General features: G+C 36.2%; 1 protein-coding gene across 1 annotated transcript; it reads right to left on the minus strand.

Annotated features, from left to right (window-relative positions):
* Positions 1–67: 67 nt before the first annotated feature.
* Positions 68–16,790, minus strand: STRAP (serine/threonine kinase receptor associated protein). Its single transcript, XM_025995163.2, has 10 exons — positions 16,397–16,790; positions 15,588–15,723; positions 9,758–9,839; positions 9,129–9,201; positions 6,766–6,862; positions 5,963–6,100; positions 4,193–4,329; positions 2,161–2,310; positions 1,381–1,446; positions 68–645 (listed from the first exon to the last, which is right to left on the minus strand). The coding sequence occupies exons 1-10, from the start codon at positions 16,506–16,508 to the stop codon at positions 584–586; spliced, it is 1,053 nt and encodes a 350-aa protein (XP_025850948.1). The 5' UTR covers positions 16,509–16,790; the 3' UTR covers positions 68–583.
* Positions 16,791–18,718: the final 1,928 nt, after the last annotated feature.

Below are 18,718 nucleotides of genomic sequence, written 5' to 3' on the forward strand. Positions count from 1 at the left end.
AGAAAAACTTTCTGGCAATTTCCATCTATAAACTCAAATCAGTATTTTTCCCAGGAAACAAACATTGTTTTGTTTTAGAGGCATTTTATTTAGACAACTAAAACAATTAGATGTTCAGAAGCAGTGTACAATGAAAGAGAAATCAAACCAATTACTTTATGATGTATTCCCTCTTCTTTACAACTAAAGCAAAAAAAAAAAAAAAAAAAAAAAGGGCTTTCTGCTTTAAGGGAAAAGTCAGAAAAATAGGCCAATATATTTTTCTTCTTCATAATAACATAAACAGCTACAAGAAATCTAATTGTAATAAGAGAAATTGGATGTTGGCTTGCACATATTCATTAAAAAGACAACAGGCCATCATACCACAAGAGCCTAATTCCACCTGCCTTCATCTGATACTCTTGCCTTTCACATACAGGTAACACCAAGTTAGTTCCAGGACTGGAACTAATTCATATTCCCCATTATTTACTGCTCATGTTTGCCTTAAGCAGAGAGTCACTTTGGGAGGCTGATGCTTTTCTCTGCTTGCTTGTTTTAGTCCATAAGTTGTACATTATCTGCGGCATGTGCCCAGTGCTCAGGCCTTCACTTCAGGAGTTGAACTATAGATGGAATCTGAATTCTCTGAAGTAATTTCTTCTGTAATGAAAAAAAATAACAATTAAAAAAAACCCCACATTAATCAACTTAATAAAGAAAATTTCTATGTTGACCTCATTTCCTGTGAAATGAATGAATAAAGATTTTCTGAAAGCGTGCTGATGAGGAGAGGCAAAAGAGAACAAGGGCACATGCTGTTAATGACTAGACTCAGGCCACTGACAATGCAGTGAAAAATAAGTTCATAGATTTCACCCACCAAACTTTTTTACACCATATCTTAACTTCCCAGGGCTAAACTTTCAGTGACTCCCAACTATCTAGTTAACAATGAATTACAAGTTGTATCTTGAAAGATTTGGGCTAAACTTTCAGTGACTCCCAACTATCTAGTAAACAATGAATTACAAGTTGTATCTTGAAAGATTTGGTTCCCTCCTTTATTTGTTCAAGTTTCAAACAAGATTATATGATTGGTGTATCTTACAATCTATAATTCTAGATTTGGGAAATAGCACTTGGTAAGTACTAAGTGCCTAATAAATAATAACTGCAACTATAACTTTTTTATTTTAGCAACTGCCTCCTCATGTTAGACTCCAAGTACTGTAAGAGTAACGACCTCAGATCCATACTACATCTCCATGCCTGCTACTATGCAGTAGACACTTAACTATTTATATTATGAAATATATGCTCAATGAGTAAAACTCACCTAACACTTCAATTTTAAATCCCCCAGGACTCTACAAAAGTTAATTCATTAGGATTTACCTAGCTCCTCTTCTGTTGTCTCTGGAAAACTGATCTTTGGCTTTGCCAGCTCACCACTATCTTCTTCTATGAAAAAAAAAAAAAAAGCAATCATGATTATGTGAACCACAATATTACCAATAACTTCCAGTATTTATAAGCAAGAAGAGTACACTAAAACTATTCTAAGCAATGAGCTACAGAACATAATGGGAACCTCTTCTTTTTTAATAACTGTGATTCTAAAATAGTTTGTCATTCCTCAAAATTCATTTTTAAGTTATTACAACTACTTTGGGATCAGTAAGTATTTTTATTAAAAACAGGTCTACCTTCTAAGAATCAGTGAGTACTAACCATTCAGAGATTAAATACATTTACTTATAAATTCTTTATATTGCCCTCTAGCAAATTCTGAATTAGATTCATGTCATTCACCAAATGATCTAGTGTAAAAAATTCAGGAACAAAATAGAAAACACACACATACACACATAAAAGAAGACAAAACAAAAAACTTAACCAAACAAAATAACACAATAGCCAATTTATAGTTATGGGTCTCTGCTTAAACTATATTAAATAATTTAAAATCTACAGAAGACAGAAAAATAGAAACAAAGTTAAAGATGAAAAATGACACAAAATCATGAAGCCTAACTTGACAACTTTGTCATTTTTAAGTGAACTCTACCAACGTGGGGCTTAAACTCATGACCCTGAGATCAAGAGTTACATGCTCCACCGACTGAGCTAGCCAGGTACCCCTTTAGCTTGATAACTTTAGATACAAATCCTTACCAGGAAGCACACATTTCCAAAGGCCGTATGTTTTTCCTACCACAGTTTGCCATAGTCTCAATGTTCCATCTTCAGAACCACTGGCATAGAGTTCTCCATCAGGACTAAATCTCACACAGTGAATAGGACCAAAGTGTCCCTTGTAGGATTCTGAAAAAGAAGAGAAGGGCTATTAGATAACTTAAGACTTAAATGTTGGTTAAGTATTGACACACTAAGGAAAATACTATCTGTATTATTGGAAAGATATGAAATTCTTAAGTGCAAATTCAAAGAACTAAACCTCATTAAAAAATAAAGTGATTCTTACTGCAAAGTGGTACATAATGTCTACCATTTCTCTGCAAAATTACCCCCTTCTAATTCTAGCACACATTATGGTTTCATACTGTCCCTCTTTAAAAAAAAAAAAGGCTTCAATCCCAGTAAGGGTGAAGGAAAGGAGTAAATTCTACAGAAAGCAAATCTAAAGTCTGTCAATTCAACCCAAATTTCCACATCATAAACTCACTGCCTGTTTACCAGGGAACCAATTCTTCTTATGACCACAGAGAGCCACCAGATGGAGCTCTTTTACACAATCTGCCTCTTAATTTCCTGCCAGACTAAGAGTCTACTAGTCATTCTGTCACACAGAACATGAAGATACAAGATCAATGGCAATCCTTAAATATTTTAGTCTGGGGAATTTAATGAGAAAATATACAGATCAGTAGTAGTGTTGCTCTGTTTAAGTCCTATACTTATTTACAAATTTTTGATGATAATGCCTCATCACCTTAGGAGTTTTCAAAGTCTTTACTATTACCTAGACCAATGCTTCTATTCTGTCTCTGGGTCAACTCAAGGACCCTCATCTTCCCCATCTCTGTACAACCAGAGAATACCAAGACAGTTTTATCATGAGAGTAAAATTTTCATGAAAGTAGAAAGAATATGAGAGGTTTGTAATGAGAATAAGCTGGGTCCAAGGTCTGGTGTTCACTAACTGTGATCTCAGATTTCAGGCAAATAATTTACTTCTTTTTCAAAAAATAAAAAACATGGCCAAAACATTCTGAAACTTTGAAAACTGACATTAAATAAAAATAATAAAAAAGTCTCTCACTTAAAAGTCACCTATATTCAAACAATATAGGGTGAACTATAAACAATTATAATAGATTCTATGTTTCATTCACCAAACTTCCATTTATCCAACCCAAATCTATCAGTTTTCCTAAAGAAACAAAACATAAAGTTGTCTTTTGTTCTTTGTGTAGAATTCTAACAAGCTTAATTTCATTGGGTGGTAAAGCAAAGCAGCTAGAAACAAGCAGCAGCTTACAGAAAAAGACTAAATATACTAGTTCAAAAAGAAATTCTGTGAAGGCTAAAAGTAGAAACTGAGAACCATGATTATAAAATAGCTAGTCAATAAGATAAATGTAAAGTTAGGATGTAGATTAACTTCAAATTAATCTTACCTGCCCTTCCCCTTCCTTTATGAAGGACTACTATGAAAACGGAAGCAAAAGTCAGACTCCAAACAAAAAAAAAACCCCACCAAACAAAAATCCCCTCCAATTCAGATCCCTAAGGTATCCCTATAATACACCATAGCTGTTTTTTGTCTACACTATTCTCTAGAGAGCTTAGAGATTTTTACATTGGCAAAAAGGGGGAGCTAGGTAGATGAGCTACATATTAGCACTATACTTCAGAAAGAACAAATACTCTTACATCTGTTTAACATGATTTTGACGTAAGACTGCCTGCCTCCTCCTACTCTCAAATAAATTCACTGCACTACTGTATAGAATATCTGAATACAATGAACTTAAGTTAAAAGGAAAAGGTAAAATTGAGAGTTTAGCATGCTTTGTTTATAGCTCTATAAATACTTCTATCCAGAGTGGGAAAAAAAACCTTTTTCACTTGAAAATAGAAAGTTTTAGTTAGCTGAAAAATTTGTTAACTGAGGTATTACTGAAATCCAGCATTGATAAATGTAACCACATCATTTTAAGGGAGGAAAAAGAGAACAACCCACCTAATTCTTCTCCACTATTATAATCATACTTATAAAGTTTAAAGTCTTCACCACCTGCAACAAGAAATTCTTTCTCAGGATGAAGAGATGCAGAATTGATGGTTGCAGGAGCTTCAAAAGATTTAATTGGATCCAAACTGAAAAATGATTTAAATAATATTTATAAATTTTGAATACTGCATAAACAATACCAGGAAAGAGTACTTTTAAACTGTTCCTAATTCCTGAAACCCAAGAAACAATTATATTTTCATTTAGTCAAACATAGTGATGTTAAAACAACAACAACAACAAAACCTCTAAATAATATTAGCAAAAGTCCAGAAGGATACTCTGCCCAAGTGGAGTTCATTCCAGGAATACAAATACACTTTGTACAATGAACGCTACCCTAGAAATGACTGTGGTGGCTAATTCACAACAGTATGGTTAATATATCTGGATTTTTGCCCTGAAAGAAATTTAATTCTGTATTGTTTGATTTTTCCATGACAACTACACATTATCTTTGAGAAGAGAAAATGTTTTATAGTAATTAACATAAAGCACTATTTGTACATTATTCTCAACTGCTGAGAATTTATAAGCTTCTGAAACAAAACCTTCAATATCACAAATATAAAACTGCTAAAGATGGTTCCATCTTTGCTATCAAGCTTGAAAGAAAAACCAAATTTGAAACTATAGCTATATAATAAAAATCAATGCATACCAATAGTTTCACATGAATATCAGGGAGTTTTCACATCAGCTTTTTCAGAGAAATTGATACATAATTTAGTAAAACCTAAATATTTTCAAACAATTTTGAATAGCTAAGAACAGTTTTTTTATTTTTTTATTTTTTTTATTTTTATTTTTTTGCTAAGAACAGTTTAAAATAAAAAATCAAAATTACACTTATAGGGCCCCAGTAATTAAAAAAAATACCCACACAAATACATGCATATATAATGTTACACATGTATAATGAAGAAAAAATGTGTAACCAAGAAAAAAAACTAATGGAAGATACAACTACCATTAACATTCTGGCATCTACGGTTGAAGAACAGTGGGTAAATTTTTAAAAATTATATTTCCCAAATTTTCAACAAGGGCATTTACTATATTTACAGTCACAAAAAAATTACGTCTTTTTTTTTTTTTAAAGATTTTATTTATTTATTCATGAGAGACAGAGAGAGAGAGAGAGAGAGAGAGAGAGAGGCAGAGACACAGCCAGAGGGAGAAGTAGGCTCCATGCAGGGAGCCTGACATGGGACTCAATCCCAGGACTCCAGGATCATGCTCTGGGCCAAAGGCAGGCACTAAACATCTGAGCCACCCAGGGATCCCCTACGTCTGTTTTTAAAAAACATTGGAGGTCTATACAAACTTTGGAATAGAAGAAAAAAATCACTATTTCTCTAAAATGTTAAAGGGAAAATTAATAAGAGAATCAAGATCACAGTAGCTTTATACAGTAATGAACATTAATTATAATACCAGTCTAGAGATCCTTTTAAGAAAAATATAATCAAAAAGAAAGAAAATTTAAAAGTTACTAAATTTTACCAATAAATCTCCCCTAAACACTGGAAATTAATTAGATTAATTCCCTAGTGTATCAAATTCTTAAAATACACATTATTAGTGGTATGGAAACATTTCCCCCACATAATATGGTATAAGTCAAGATTTGCCTTATTAAAGAGTTATATATCTTTCACTTCTGCCTTCCAATTTTTAAGTTACCAAAAAAAAAGGGAAGGTATTTCTTGGACATACCTTACTGCACTATGAAAAGCAATAGATCGTCCGTAAGTTATTACCAAGATCTCTCCCTCAGGAATATATTCCATACTGCTAACAGACATATTAAAATTTAGAGATTTCACTTCTGTCATGGTAGCATGATCCCAAAGGCTGCAAAAGAAGAGGAAAATAAGGTGATAATTGGCTTAAGAAACAAGCTTAATTCCCAATTACATCTACAGATTAACCAATGAAAGAATAATCACAATTGTAGTAAAACCTCCTCCATTCCAACTCATAAATTATAGATGATATGGAGAAATTTGGGGTTCCTATACAATGTTAAATTACTTGGTATCTTGTTGGTAAAGTTAACTTATACTTAAAAATACCTCTCTTGGCAAAACTATGCTATTAAGACATGTAAGGTTTTAATCTTAGCAATTTTAGTGTCACTCTAAATAACAGTTCTTAAATTCTGTATTTATAAATCTGATGGGGGTTTTTTCTCCACAGGAAAAAACATCAGGTGTCAGCACACAAAATTTCATAGAATTTCAGGAGTTTCATGGACCTCCTGTAGCCAGTGTGTCCACTACTTCAGGTCAAGAGCACATGCTTATAAAGATGTCAATAATTTTAATTCAGTGTCTTGTAGATTATGCTCTATGTTTATAAAAGTAAATGGATAGCTCCAAGAAAATGTGACCTATGTACAACTTAACTTTCAATGTATAGAGATAATTCTTCCTACATACAGTTATGAGAAATATTTAAAATATAAGCACTAAGGTCAATTGTTTCAAACTTTAAATTACTAAAGAAAAATTACTTACCGGACAGTTTTATCATCAGCTGAAAGAATCTGTTTATCCTCACTGCACCATAGAGCTTTCTTAATACCAGAGGTGTGACCACTGATTTCCTTAGGTTCTTAAAATGAAACAATGTAGAATATATTTGTTAATATTTGGTTTTTTAAACTAAGTAATACTGGAACAATTAACTATGTGAAGAGAAAAGAAGTACATTTTAAATTAAGCTGCAACTTTTCAAAGCCCAACACAATGAAAACTTATGGTTTCCACAGAATACATTTAGTTTTTCTACACTGGATTAAAAATTTATCTGCATGACAAAGAACCCAAGAACAATGCTGCTATATGTATCTGGGAGTGAATGCATTGCTCCCTCCAGGCTGTTTCTGCTTTCAGTAGCATAACTGTATCACATTGAAATAAAAGAAGCTCATCCAACATTATCACTAACACTGGGACCCTCCTCCAAGCCTGTTGGTAGAAACAGGAAAAAAGAGGGAAGTAGAGGCTGACAGGAGAAAAGGAGAATAAAAAGCAATGCAGTAATTCCCAAGAATATTTCTACATTGAGAACAAAGCATCAAAAAAAAAGGGGGGGGGGGGGGGAATCTGTCTCTGCTGGAGACTTTCCCTGCAAAAGATAAACAAGAAAAAAAAAAACCTACTCTTATCTTTGGGCAAAAGCAGATGCTGGAGGCAAAGCTATTCAACACAATTTTAAGCAAGTCATTTAACCTGTTGAAATAAACCTGTTGAAATAAAGGTTACTTAACCCTTTCATTTCTTCATCTGCAAAATGGGATAACGATAGTTACCATATACCTCATAGCTTGAGAATGAGGATCAAATGAGAATATACATCTAAGGTTTCTAACCTGGAGTCTGACATACAGTAAAAGCAGTTAACTGCTATTATTTCTATTGACAATACAGTAAAGAGGCACTTTCAGAAAACAGCTTTGAGAAAGGTAAAAGATGAAAAATGTCCGCCTAAGACCTGAACCACCTTGCTGAGTCAGAAAGATACATGATGAAATGAGGTCCAAATGCTTTATGTTTTGGCATAACGTTATTAAAGAAAATGAAGAGAAATACCACTGGGTCTATGAAGAATAATCTATAAATGTAGTCAGTTTGCTCGCCTTAGAAATGCTTTTAGAAAAGGGTATCTTGAGAATAACTGCTTAATATCCAAGGTAACTTTGACTTTCGTAGAAACTTCTGACGTCCATAGATTTATTACGAATAAATAATAAATACCCATTATACAATATATAAGATACCAACTTATATAAAATAAATACAACCCTGTTTATCATAATCTGCTGATTTTTGAAATATATATACTATGTGGCTAGAAAGCATTAAGAAACTACAAAAGAGACGAGTATCTGGACCAGGGAGTTTTGAAAAAGCATCTTTTATAGCTTCTGTGCAATAAGAGAATTCATAAAGGAAATGATAAATTCCACCACCAGAGCCTTTACAATGTGTATACGATAAACTTTATTAACGAAATTTAAAAGCAAAAGACAAATTAGAAGAACCTTAAAACCACTAATAAGATGAACATCCTAACAGATAAATTGGCAAAGGGCATGAACAGACTATTAGTTCACAAAAGAACACATTAAAATGGTATTCAACAGTATTTTAATCTCATGAATAATTTTTTAAGTTCACATTATGATCACAGAACCATTTTTCTTCTATTAAATTCGGAAGGCAAAATTAGTTATCAGTCCTTGTCAGAACAGGTTAGCTATATATTTTAAGATTTCACTGGAGCACACTTTGGTAATACCTACCAATGGCTTCCAAGTGTACCTCTTTTCTGTACCAACAATTCTATTTCTGTGTAGTTATTCTATAGAAATAACTGCAGAAATATTTGCAACTATAAGGATGTTCAGCATAACACTACTTATATTTAAGATTTCTAAATAGCCCAAATGGACCAGAATAAGAGATGGGTTAATCCACTTATTCATAGGATGAAAATGATATAGTCATTAGAAATAGTGGATAGAATAAAGACATGAAAAAAATGTTAATTTTTTAATTTTAAAAATTCTTCTGAAAAAAAAGAAAAAAGAAAAAAATTCTTCTGATTAGCTAATATATTCACATGGTTTAAAAATCTGAATATATACACACAAAAAATCTTACCCTTCTCACTTTCTATAGACAACCATTCTTTCCTCCCAAAAGGTACTAACACTGCTCTGTACCTTTTTAAACTTAATATGATAAAAATTTAGCAAGATAAACTGGTTAAGTGTTTAATTTGCAAGAAAACTACACAAGCACAATGTAGCAAATAAACAGACATTAAAACTCATTTAAATTAAACTCATTAAAGACATATAAATTATGCTCACCTGCTTCAGGTTTGTTCAAATCATATATGCGTAGCAGTTTATCCTGTCCCCCAGTTAACAAGTAATTACTATCCTGAAAACACACACAAGCAAAATGTTAACAGATTAGCCATTTTAATAGCTGTATCTCTTTAAAACTTTAACACCAACTAAAATCCAAATAAAGTTCAGACTTCATAAACAGATGCAATACATGCCAATTACTTCTAGAAAACGTTTATCTTTCTCATAATTGCCAAAACCCTTTAAGCTCTCCAGTTCAAATATATTATACCACCTACCACATTAATTTTCTCCCTCTGCCCTGATCCTGCACCTCTCCCTCCTAAGAAACACCTCTTTGATGACCTCAAATTTTTCCTCTCCCTTCTGAAAGTACTGAGGAAACATTATTTGCACATTTTAGATATCTGTTGCTACTGATGGAAGAACTGACCCAAGAGTTCCACAGTACCTTAGGATTAATCAAATAAATAAATCTGTATAGCTTAATCTGTAATTAAATCAAATATAAACAAATTGTATTCCCCCAAATATACAATAAATATACAAACCAAATATACAACCATTATTACAGCATATAATAACAGCAATCTAAACCTCCTAAAATAAATTCTATTTTCTGATACCTGTGTAAAATCCACAGTCTTGACAATGTGTTTATGAGCCAGGGTCATCAATTCATCTCCTGAGACAGCATCCCACACTTTGCTAAAAGTAAAAAAAAAAAAAAAAAAAAAAAAATTAAAAGATAAATATAATGGTAATTTTGGTGATTACCAAATATGTTAGATATGTGAAATGTTATATAAATGTATTTAGAAGTCTCCCATTATCTCTAATATCCCTCACTGTTAAGATTTAAATATTTGATTAAATATTTAAACAATCCTAAAGGAAAAGAAATTTACCTGTAGTAGCCATATAATCAGTCTAATTTTGACAATGGAAAAGATCTACAAATTTAAGTAAATGAGATCCATGAACCAGCCCATCCTTACTTTTAGTCTATAGCCATAATATCCTTTTAGCAAGACTGCAAAACATTTTAACCAATTTTAAATTTCATTTCTCCAATTTGTTTCTCTATTTTTTTATTATGTAACATGCAAAACATAAAAAAGAAAAACAAGAAATCCTGAAAAGAATTTACAGGAGAATGAAAGGCCCTGATACAGGTTACATAAAATTTTAAATTGAGACTACTGAGAAGAAAATATTCTCCCTATCTCTTCCTCAAAGTTGACTCTTAAAATTCTCCAATTCTTTTTTTTTTTTTTTTAAGATTTTAGTTTATTTATTCATGAGAGACACACAGAGAGGCAGAGACATAGGCAGAGGGAGAGACAGGCTCCCTGTGAGGAGCCTGGTGTGAGAATTGATCCCTGGACCTCAGGATCACAACCTGAGCCAAAGGCAGACACTCAATCACTGAGCCACCCAGGTGCCCCATAATTCTCAAATTCTAATCAAATTAACTCTCCAACAAAGTATCAGTCTTGATTATATAATGCTAAACAGGATTTTTAACCTCTCAACTGTTACGCTGACCCCATCCAACCCAAAATATATGTATGGTTCTACGTCTACACACACACACACACACACACACACCTGATGAATCACAGGATAATGGCTAAATAATACATTAGAAAAATACTGTACAGGGTTCTCCCAATAAAAAAGATTAAAGAAGAAAAAAAAGTTCATTTTTATATCAGAAGAGGTGATTGAAAAATAAACAAGAAAACTTTGCTTACTGGGAAAATAACTGTTACGACTGAACAAGCTAAAAAAAAATAATAAAAAAAAGACTGAACAAGCTATGCTCTATAAAGATTTTCATTTTCATATAATTGACATTTATTTTTAAAAATAAAGGAAACAATAAGCAGAGGTGGTGGTGGAGCTGACCAAAGTCGTATCATACAGGAGTGGCCAACATATCTATAGTCTTTTCCCTTCTGTTTAGAAACTCTACTAAAATTGAAGATGACACTCTCTGACAGAAGCATGCTCTAATCACTTGTACTAACTTTGGCATATTTCATTATTCACAGTAAGAGTCCTAAAAGTCCTAAAAAGGGCTTACAGCCCTAAAAATATTCTGAAATAACCTAAATGTTTTTTAATGTATTTTTCCATCTCCAGGCATGAAACTGATTATTACCAGGCTGGCTGCAGGGCTAACATTAAGGCACTGAAACATCATTAACAATATCTTTTTATCAGCTAACCCTCTAACATTTATTTCCTGCACAACTCATGAAGAATTTGTCACCTCCCTAAATTAGTGACCCACCTTATATCCCTGTTTCATGCACATAATTAATGCTATCTGTTCAATGCTTTTCATATTCTGAGAACATCCAAGTCTCAAAAAAGGGGCTGCTTAACTTCTTTAAAGCCTTAACAAAAAAATTAAGCTGTTCTGGGTGAAAAACATTGCCTAACATGACCAAGTCATCAAAAAGGAGGTAATACCACCTTCAATTTATCGACAACCTATTCAGAGAGAAATCAATCTATTTTCTTTTACAAGAGAGAAAAGTGATCATATACTTTGGTTACCTATAGAGTGCTGGGCCCAACTCCAGGTCTATTTAATCATCCTCTGGAACAGAGTACAATAATCTTCTCCATTTTTGGCACTCTCTCCAGATGATTTTAATGAGAGGAAAGTGGAGATGCTAAGAAGAGGATCATGGGAAGTAAAGCTTATATTTGCTTCATGAATTAAAAGATAATAAGAGAAGGGAATTTAAGGGAATAGTGTACTCCTCACCTGACTCAAATGCCCAAATTACCTCAAGGTAACATTCCCAACTGACCCACAGACCCATCTCTGCTGAATATATTTTCTCCACAAGAACACAATTAACCTCCACATTAACATGACTTTAATGATTTTCTTTTTTTTTAAGAAAAACGGGAGTTGGGGGAGAGAACTTCCTAAAAATGATCTATATCGACTATAATCAGGTTGGGGAAGCTATTCTCTAGCTGGATCAAGTTCCTTAACAGCAAGCTCCAGACAAATCATTAAAAGAGAATATATACAACATTCTCACACCTCAAAAACAGACACTGAACAAATAAGGGTTAAGACTCAATTACTATTTATTGAGAACTTACTATGCAATAGATATTATTGCTAGATTTCAAGAACGTAAGTGGAGAAAGATCTCTCAAATCCTCCCAATATCCATGTGGTCTTCCCATTTTACATATGAAAACCAAACTTTTAAAAAGCAACCCATGATCAAACTGGAAATATAAAGCATAGCTAGCACATGAACTCAGGCCTAAGCAAAGTGAATGCTTACATCTTTCTTGCCATGATATAATAGGAAACAGGGCGGGTGGAAGGGGGACCCAAAAGCATTTCTTCTTAATATTTAAATCTACTCAACCTGTCTTGCACAAAAGCAAAAAGTTTCATGGCCTCAGCCCAGAAAGTCCAAAATAACCTAATGTCTTTATCAGTTTAAAGGATTTTGGTCCAGTGGTAATGGTAGCTATCATTGTTAACTTACACATGTAACACTTATATACCCATTAGATTTTAGGCAATGTTCTGAATATTAGAAATATGTAATATTGATATTAAAATATTTTAAAATATTAAATATTTTAGTTCATTTAATATTCACAACCATCATGAGATAAGCACTATTACTATTCTCATGTTTATAGACAATGACAGAGAAGAGGTTAAATAAATTCCCAAGGTCATAGGATTCGAGTATAGGGTTCATGCTTTTAATGCCACTTGTAAACATAGACACCGAGACATGAAATGTTAAGCACAAAACAACGCTGAATACCTATCCAGGGACATGTCCTGGAATGTGGGGCATGGTTATTAATGCTCCATAAGTGACCTAAATAAAGATAACTGGCAGCAAGATACAATCCTGACTGCTCTTTCCAAGACTCTATTAAGTATTTAAAGTGCCATATTTTTTCACACTTGTTTCTCTCTCCATTTCAGAGGGGTTATCACGCCAATCAAATGCAGTAATTTCTATCTAGTTTTTTATCTTCCCAAGGACTGGTATTATATCATTTGATCAAATGCACAAACTGAGAATCTTCACAGATTTTAAAGAGACAGGCATCCTTCCCAACAAGCTTTTGTACAAGTCTCTTAAGTATCAGGGCAAAACCATCAGGTAGGAGGTGACGGCATTTTCCTCACATAATAAACATTGATAGGGCCCAGAACTGAAGTTAATAAAAAGGTATCCCGTCAGAATTGCAATTCAAAAGCTTATCTTTTTTTAATGCTAATGTCTGTAGAGTCTATCATCTAACATCTAATGACATTTTTAAAATCCACTTACCAAACCTCTGAAGTCTAGAGTTGGGAATCCCAATTTCTACCTCTATTATAAAATCAATGACATTCATTCCCAATGAGAATATTCCTACTAAAGTGAGCAAAAAACAAACTTTGGAGGAGTTGGAAGGGGGAAAAAAAAAAAAAGCTAAACTCATGGCAATTAGACACAAGGGTTCCAGAAGCAAAACCAAGATCTATAATTCACCCATTCTTTACCCTCTACTTTAGAAAATTTCTTCTACTTATTTACTCAACACTAAGGTATTAAATAATCCTAGCATATAAAAAATATAACCTGACCTCAAGAAGCAACAACACACAAACAATTAAGTAGTATAAAAGTACCAGAAGTTTTAACACAGGTAACAATGTGAGAACAAGGAATGAACACCTTCACCTTACAGCACTCCATTAAGTCTTCCATCTGTGAATCACTTTTACCAAATTAACAAAAGAAAATGACAGATTACAAGTATGCATGCTGACAACTAAAGCAACATTTGACCTGAAGCTGCTGACATTAAAGAATTTACATAAAATCAAGCCGCTCATTTCAGCAGTAGAACATACAATCACAACAGGGCACAGTGCAAAGCCTTACAATGGTTATGCAGAAAGACATAATAGAAATCTATTCATTGAAGGCACAGAAAAAAGTTCAGGCTGACATTTATAACTTTTCTTGTTGATCTCTCATCATCTCAAATTTAATTCCAGGTAAGCACTGTATCACCCTCTCATTTAAAAAAAATTGGAACTTATTTTTTAATCTTACCTATGGTAAAATCCATTCTGTGATATAGAAATCTACATGTTTCAACAAATGCGTAGTCATAAATCCATTACCACTATCAATCTACCTTCATTTTTTATAAGACACTTTGTATATTTGATTTGCTTAGAACAAAGAAGCAACACATTAACAATTGCTCCCGTTTGGAATTCTGAGAGAAGAGAGGAAAACAAAGCTATTTTGACTTTCCAGACTGGAGTCTAACAAGGTTTACTATCGCACAATAGCTCTTGACATTGCCTTTATCAGTATAAACCTCTCAGGGTTAAGTCATAAACACAACTAGGAACTAGAATACCAAGATTATATAAAATATGAAAGTGCCCTGAAGGGGAAAGTGGGTCACTGCAAGTCACTCTAACATATGCAAAAGCCAAAAATCAAAATGGTAAGGTGTATTCTGGCAAACAGTAAGTTTAATATAACCAGACTGTAGGGCATATGCTGTGGAGTGTCAGACGATGCTGATAAACTAGGATGAAGTCAAGTTTCAAACTGGCAACAACTGAAATTCAATCTTTAGGCCAGTGATTCTAAGGCCTGATATCAGAACCAACCAGAAGAACTTTAGGGAAGGAAAAAACTGATGTTGGGATTCCATCCCCAGATCAATTCAGAATTTCTGAGACACATGCATATGAATATTTTAAAGCTTCTCGGGTTATTTTTGGGTTCACTCAAGGTCATGAACCACTGAAACTGCACAGGGAAGACAGGAAGATCACTGGAGAAATGACATGATAAAATTTGTTTTTAGGAAGCTGGGAAGATGCAGAGACAGAAAGATAGTGGTAGAGGCATAAAAACCATCATAGTAGACACTCTGTTGGTAAACAACATAGACATGGGGGGGGGGAATCAGGAATATTTAAATTTCAGCCTTAAAAAACTTAAAAATGAGTATTTGAGTTTTAAATAGGTACAAAGCTAGTTAACAAAAATGGAGTGAGACAGGGCTAACAATCTGGGCCATCAACAGTAGGGCATCACAGAAATGGTATTACTCAGGAAGCACATGTGGAGCATTTTTAAGAGCACAACAACCAAGATTCGTTATCTAGAGTGCTTATCAACAATACAGACTCCTGGTTCCCAATTGAGACATACAGAATAAGTCATTTAAAGTCTCTGAAAATTGATGAGAACCACTGAAGAGAAAAAAGCAGGAAGAACCAGAGTGGAGTTTTTAGAAAAGATCAAACATCATGTGCTCATATGGCAGGCACGGAGTCAAAATTTTATGAACTGAAGCTGAAGTTCTGAGTACTTCACAACACAATCCACGGGGATCTCCAACACCCGCCAATTTGGCTATACTTACGCAGTGAAATCTGCAGCTGCTGTAGCTGCTTTGGTGGCATCCTTATTCAATGTCGCGCCCCAAACAGCACCCTTATGACCCAAAAATGTTCCAATCCAGTCTCCTGTATCTCCCTGGCGTAGCATAGGTTTCCCGTCTAAAACACATTTAAAAAGACATGTGACTTAGGAGTTCGGATTACTTAAAATCAAAGACCCAAACATAAAGTGACCGTGATAAATACCAAAGTGTTAAACGGCTTTTGTTGTGTACCTATCGTTATTCGCTGGGGTCACTAAGAAAAGTCCAGAAATAAACTGAAGCGCTGAGCCAGACATTCTCCCTGAAGCATTTATAATTCGGTGGGACTAATGCTGATCCGTATCAAAATAATCTAAATTTGGGCCTAATTTTGGACAAACTTAACCTAAACCTCGGTTTCCAATTGAAAAGTGGGGCTAATGCCATAAAGGAATGTCCAGTAAACTAACAGCAATGACAAGTCTCTAAAATAAGGAAAGGTATCACTTAGGCTTGGCATATTTTCTCCATCCCCCACATCCTTGAAAGATTTATTTAGAGAATATGAATATGATGGCCGGGGTGTCTAGGCAAGTGTACAGTCCCGCTTCTCCAGAAATACCAATTTTTGGAAAGTGAAAGGAGAGGCCTGAGTTGGGGGCAGTACTTATACTGTTCTCCCCATCAGACCACTGCTGGCCCCAACCTCAAAGACTGAGATTCCCGCTTTGTCACTGGGGAGTACCGGCCACACTACCTTCTGGCCCGGTCCCAGCCGTGAGGGACCCGCATCCAGGGGCCCCGCTCACCTTTGCAAGCGCTGATTAAGAAATAGCCATAGGGCGTGATGCCGCTGAAGGCCAAATCGACCACAGGCCTCGTGTGGCCCGAGCAGGTGAGCGGCGTCTGCCTCATTGCCATGGCGGCGGCGAACCGAGCGATGCGGCGGCGGCGTCGAGGGTCGTCGTTTGGGCTCTTTCTTTCGTCTGCCGCAGAGCCTCCGGCTCAAGGCCCCCGCCCTGACACTGGGGGCTGGGGCTGGGCCGAGAAACAGGAAAAAGAGGCCAATCGGGTAGCACCGAGGTCAGGAAAGGGTCGGGGATGGGTCAGGGAGCCTGCGCCCGGCGACCGACAGCCGCCAAGGGAGGGAGAGGGAGGGAGGGAGGAGAGTAGGGGAGGGGGAGAACCGGAGAGCCGGCGGCCACGACCCGCACCGTGCACACCGGTACTGGCAGGAAGTGATGACACCAATGACGCCAGCGTCCGTCGGAAGTGACGATCTAGCAAGAGGGCTAGTCTGCCCGGCAGCAGAGCGAAGAGGACGGCAGCGCGCAGGCGCGGGGTCGGCGCACGCTGGGCACGTGACGCTGGCCCCACGCCGGATACGTACGCCTGGGGGAGCCCTGGTCCGCGGCGGAGCCCGCGGGGCGCGGTCTGGCCGCCGGCCGCCGTCTGTCCGTCCGCGGGCGGGGATTGGTGAGTGCGAGAGCTGTGGCTGCTCCTGGGGATTACGCGCCGAGCGGTCCCCCGGCCGGACTGTGTCTGTTGTCTGAGCATCTAGGCAGGGAGGCCGGAGCTGCGCCCGGCGGCCGCGCAGACCCGCAAACATCGTCTAAAAACTTTTTTTTTGTTTTTGTTTTTTTTCAGTTCTTATCAAACAACTACAAAGGAGGATTTTCTGCTGTTGTCTGCGAGTTAAGGGCCGTGAGAAAAGTAATTTCTCCAGGCACTCCTGTGTAAGAATCCCCGTACCGTTAGCGTGTTCGTCCTGAGTGTTACGTGACTTCAGATACATTCAAGTGACTTCTCCTGGGCACCCGGGTGGCTCGGGGTGATCCCGGGGCCCTGGGATCGAGTCCCGCATGGGGCTCTACACAGGGAGCCCGTTTCTCCCGCTACCTGGGTCGCTGCCTCTTTCCCTATATCCCTCTTGAATAAATAAATACAATCTTTAAAAAAAAAAAATAAATGACTCAACCTTTTAAGGACTTCAGAGGACTCTGGAGCAGTGGCCCCCAAACTTTTTTTTTTTTTTTTTTTTTAAGATTTTTATTTATTTCGTGAGAGACACACACAGAGAGAGGCAGAGACACAGGCAGAGGGAGAAGCAGGCTCCATGCTCCGGGAGCCCGATGTGGGACTCGATCCCGGGTCTCCAGGACCAGGCCCGAGGCTGAAGGCGGCGCTAAACCGCTGAGCCACCCAGGCTGTAAAACTTGAGTCTGCACTCCCACTGTGCGGATAATGATGTAGATGTTACATACCTGTACATTATAATTAGGCATAAACATACCAGAAGGATCTGAAACTCAATATAAATAAAAACTCGGGGGGGTCTGGGGGGCTCATGTTTGAGCATCTGCCTTTGGCTCAGGGTGTGATCCCGGGATGCTGGGATCAAGTCCCCCATCAAGCTTGATGCAGGGAGCCTGCTTTTCCCTCTGCCGAAGTCTCTGCTTCTCTCTCTGTGCATCTCTCATGAATAAATAAATAAAATCTTAAAAAAAAAAAAAAAAAAAACTCTGGTATATCTTCCTGCAGGTAGCCTACGTAGGGTATGGGTATTGCTGTTTGGTGTAACAACTGGAATGTCGGTTGACTTCTCATACAAAACCTTTGTAGGAAAGAAACATCCTTTCTGGGGCAAGTTGTTTCTTTCCTTTGATGTTTCAAGGTAAACCGAAGACAGATTTTTGTGGCATTCACTACTTTACCCCCAAGATTGTAATACCTAAGCATATACCAATAAAGGAGCACAAATGACAATGTTCCCTTCTCTGTCATGTTTTTTTAAATAAACATATGGTAGTTCAAAGTTCAAGTCTTGAATGGGGGCTGGAAGTACTTCCACAAATAAGCATTTTGTTCATTCATTTATAGTACAAACTTGCTATATGTGTTTTCCATTATCTTTGTTTCTACTTCCTCTGTTCCAACCTTATCCCATGGCTCAACACACACACAGAGACTCCATTCACACACTTAAATTATGAGCTTCTTAATGGCAGTGGATATTGCTCTAGCATCTTCGTACTCTAGCACTGGAAGAGTGAATGCCATTTAGTGGGTGTTCAACAAATGATTGTTTGCTGATTAAATAAATCACTGCATTACCGATAGATGTAAATAAG

Source organism: Vulpes vulpes, chromosome 8 (assembly GCF_048418805.1).
Source record: "Vulpes vulpes isolate BD-2025 chromosome 8, VulVul3, whole genome shotgun sequence".
Lineage (NCBI taxonomy): Eukaryota > Metazoa > Chordata > Mammalia > Carnivora > Canidae > Vulpes > Vulpes vulpes.

Coding starts and splice junctions, on each gene's coding strand:
- STRAP (XM_025995163.2), bottom strand. CDS start 16,508: ATGGCAATGAGGCAGACGCCGCTCACCTGCTCGGGCCACACGAGGCCT. Junction 9,840..15,587: donor GCAGCTGCAGATTTCACTGC/GTAAGTATAGCC, acceptor TTTTACTTTTAG/CAAAGTGTGGGATGCTGTCT. Junction 1,447..2,160: donor TTGGAAATGTGTGCTTCCTG/GTAAGGATTTGT, acceptor TTTTTTTCATAG/AAGAAGATAGTGGTGAGCTG.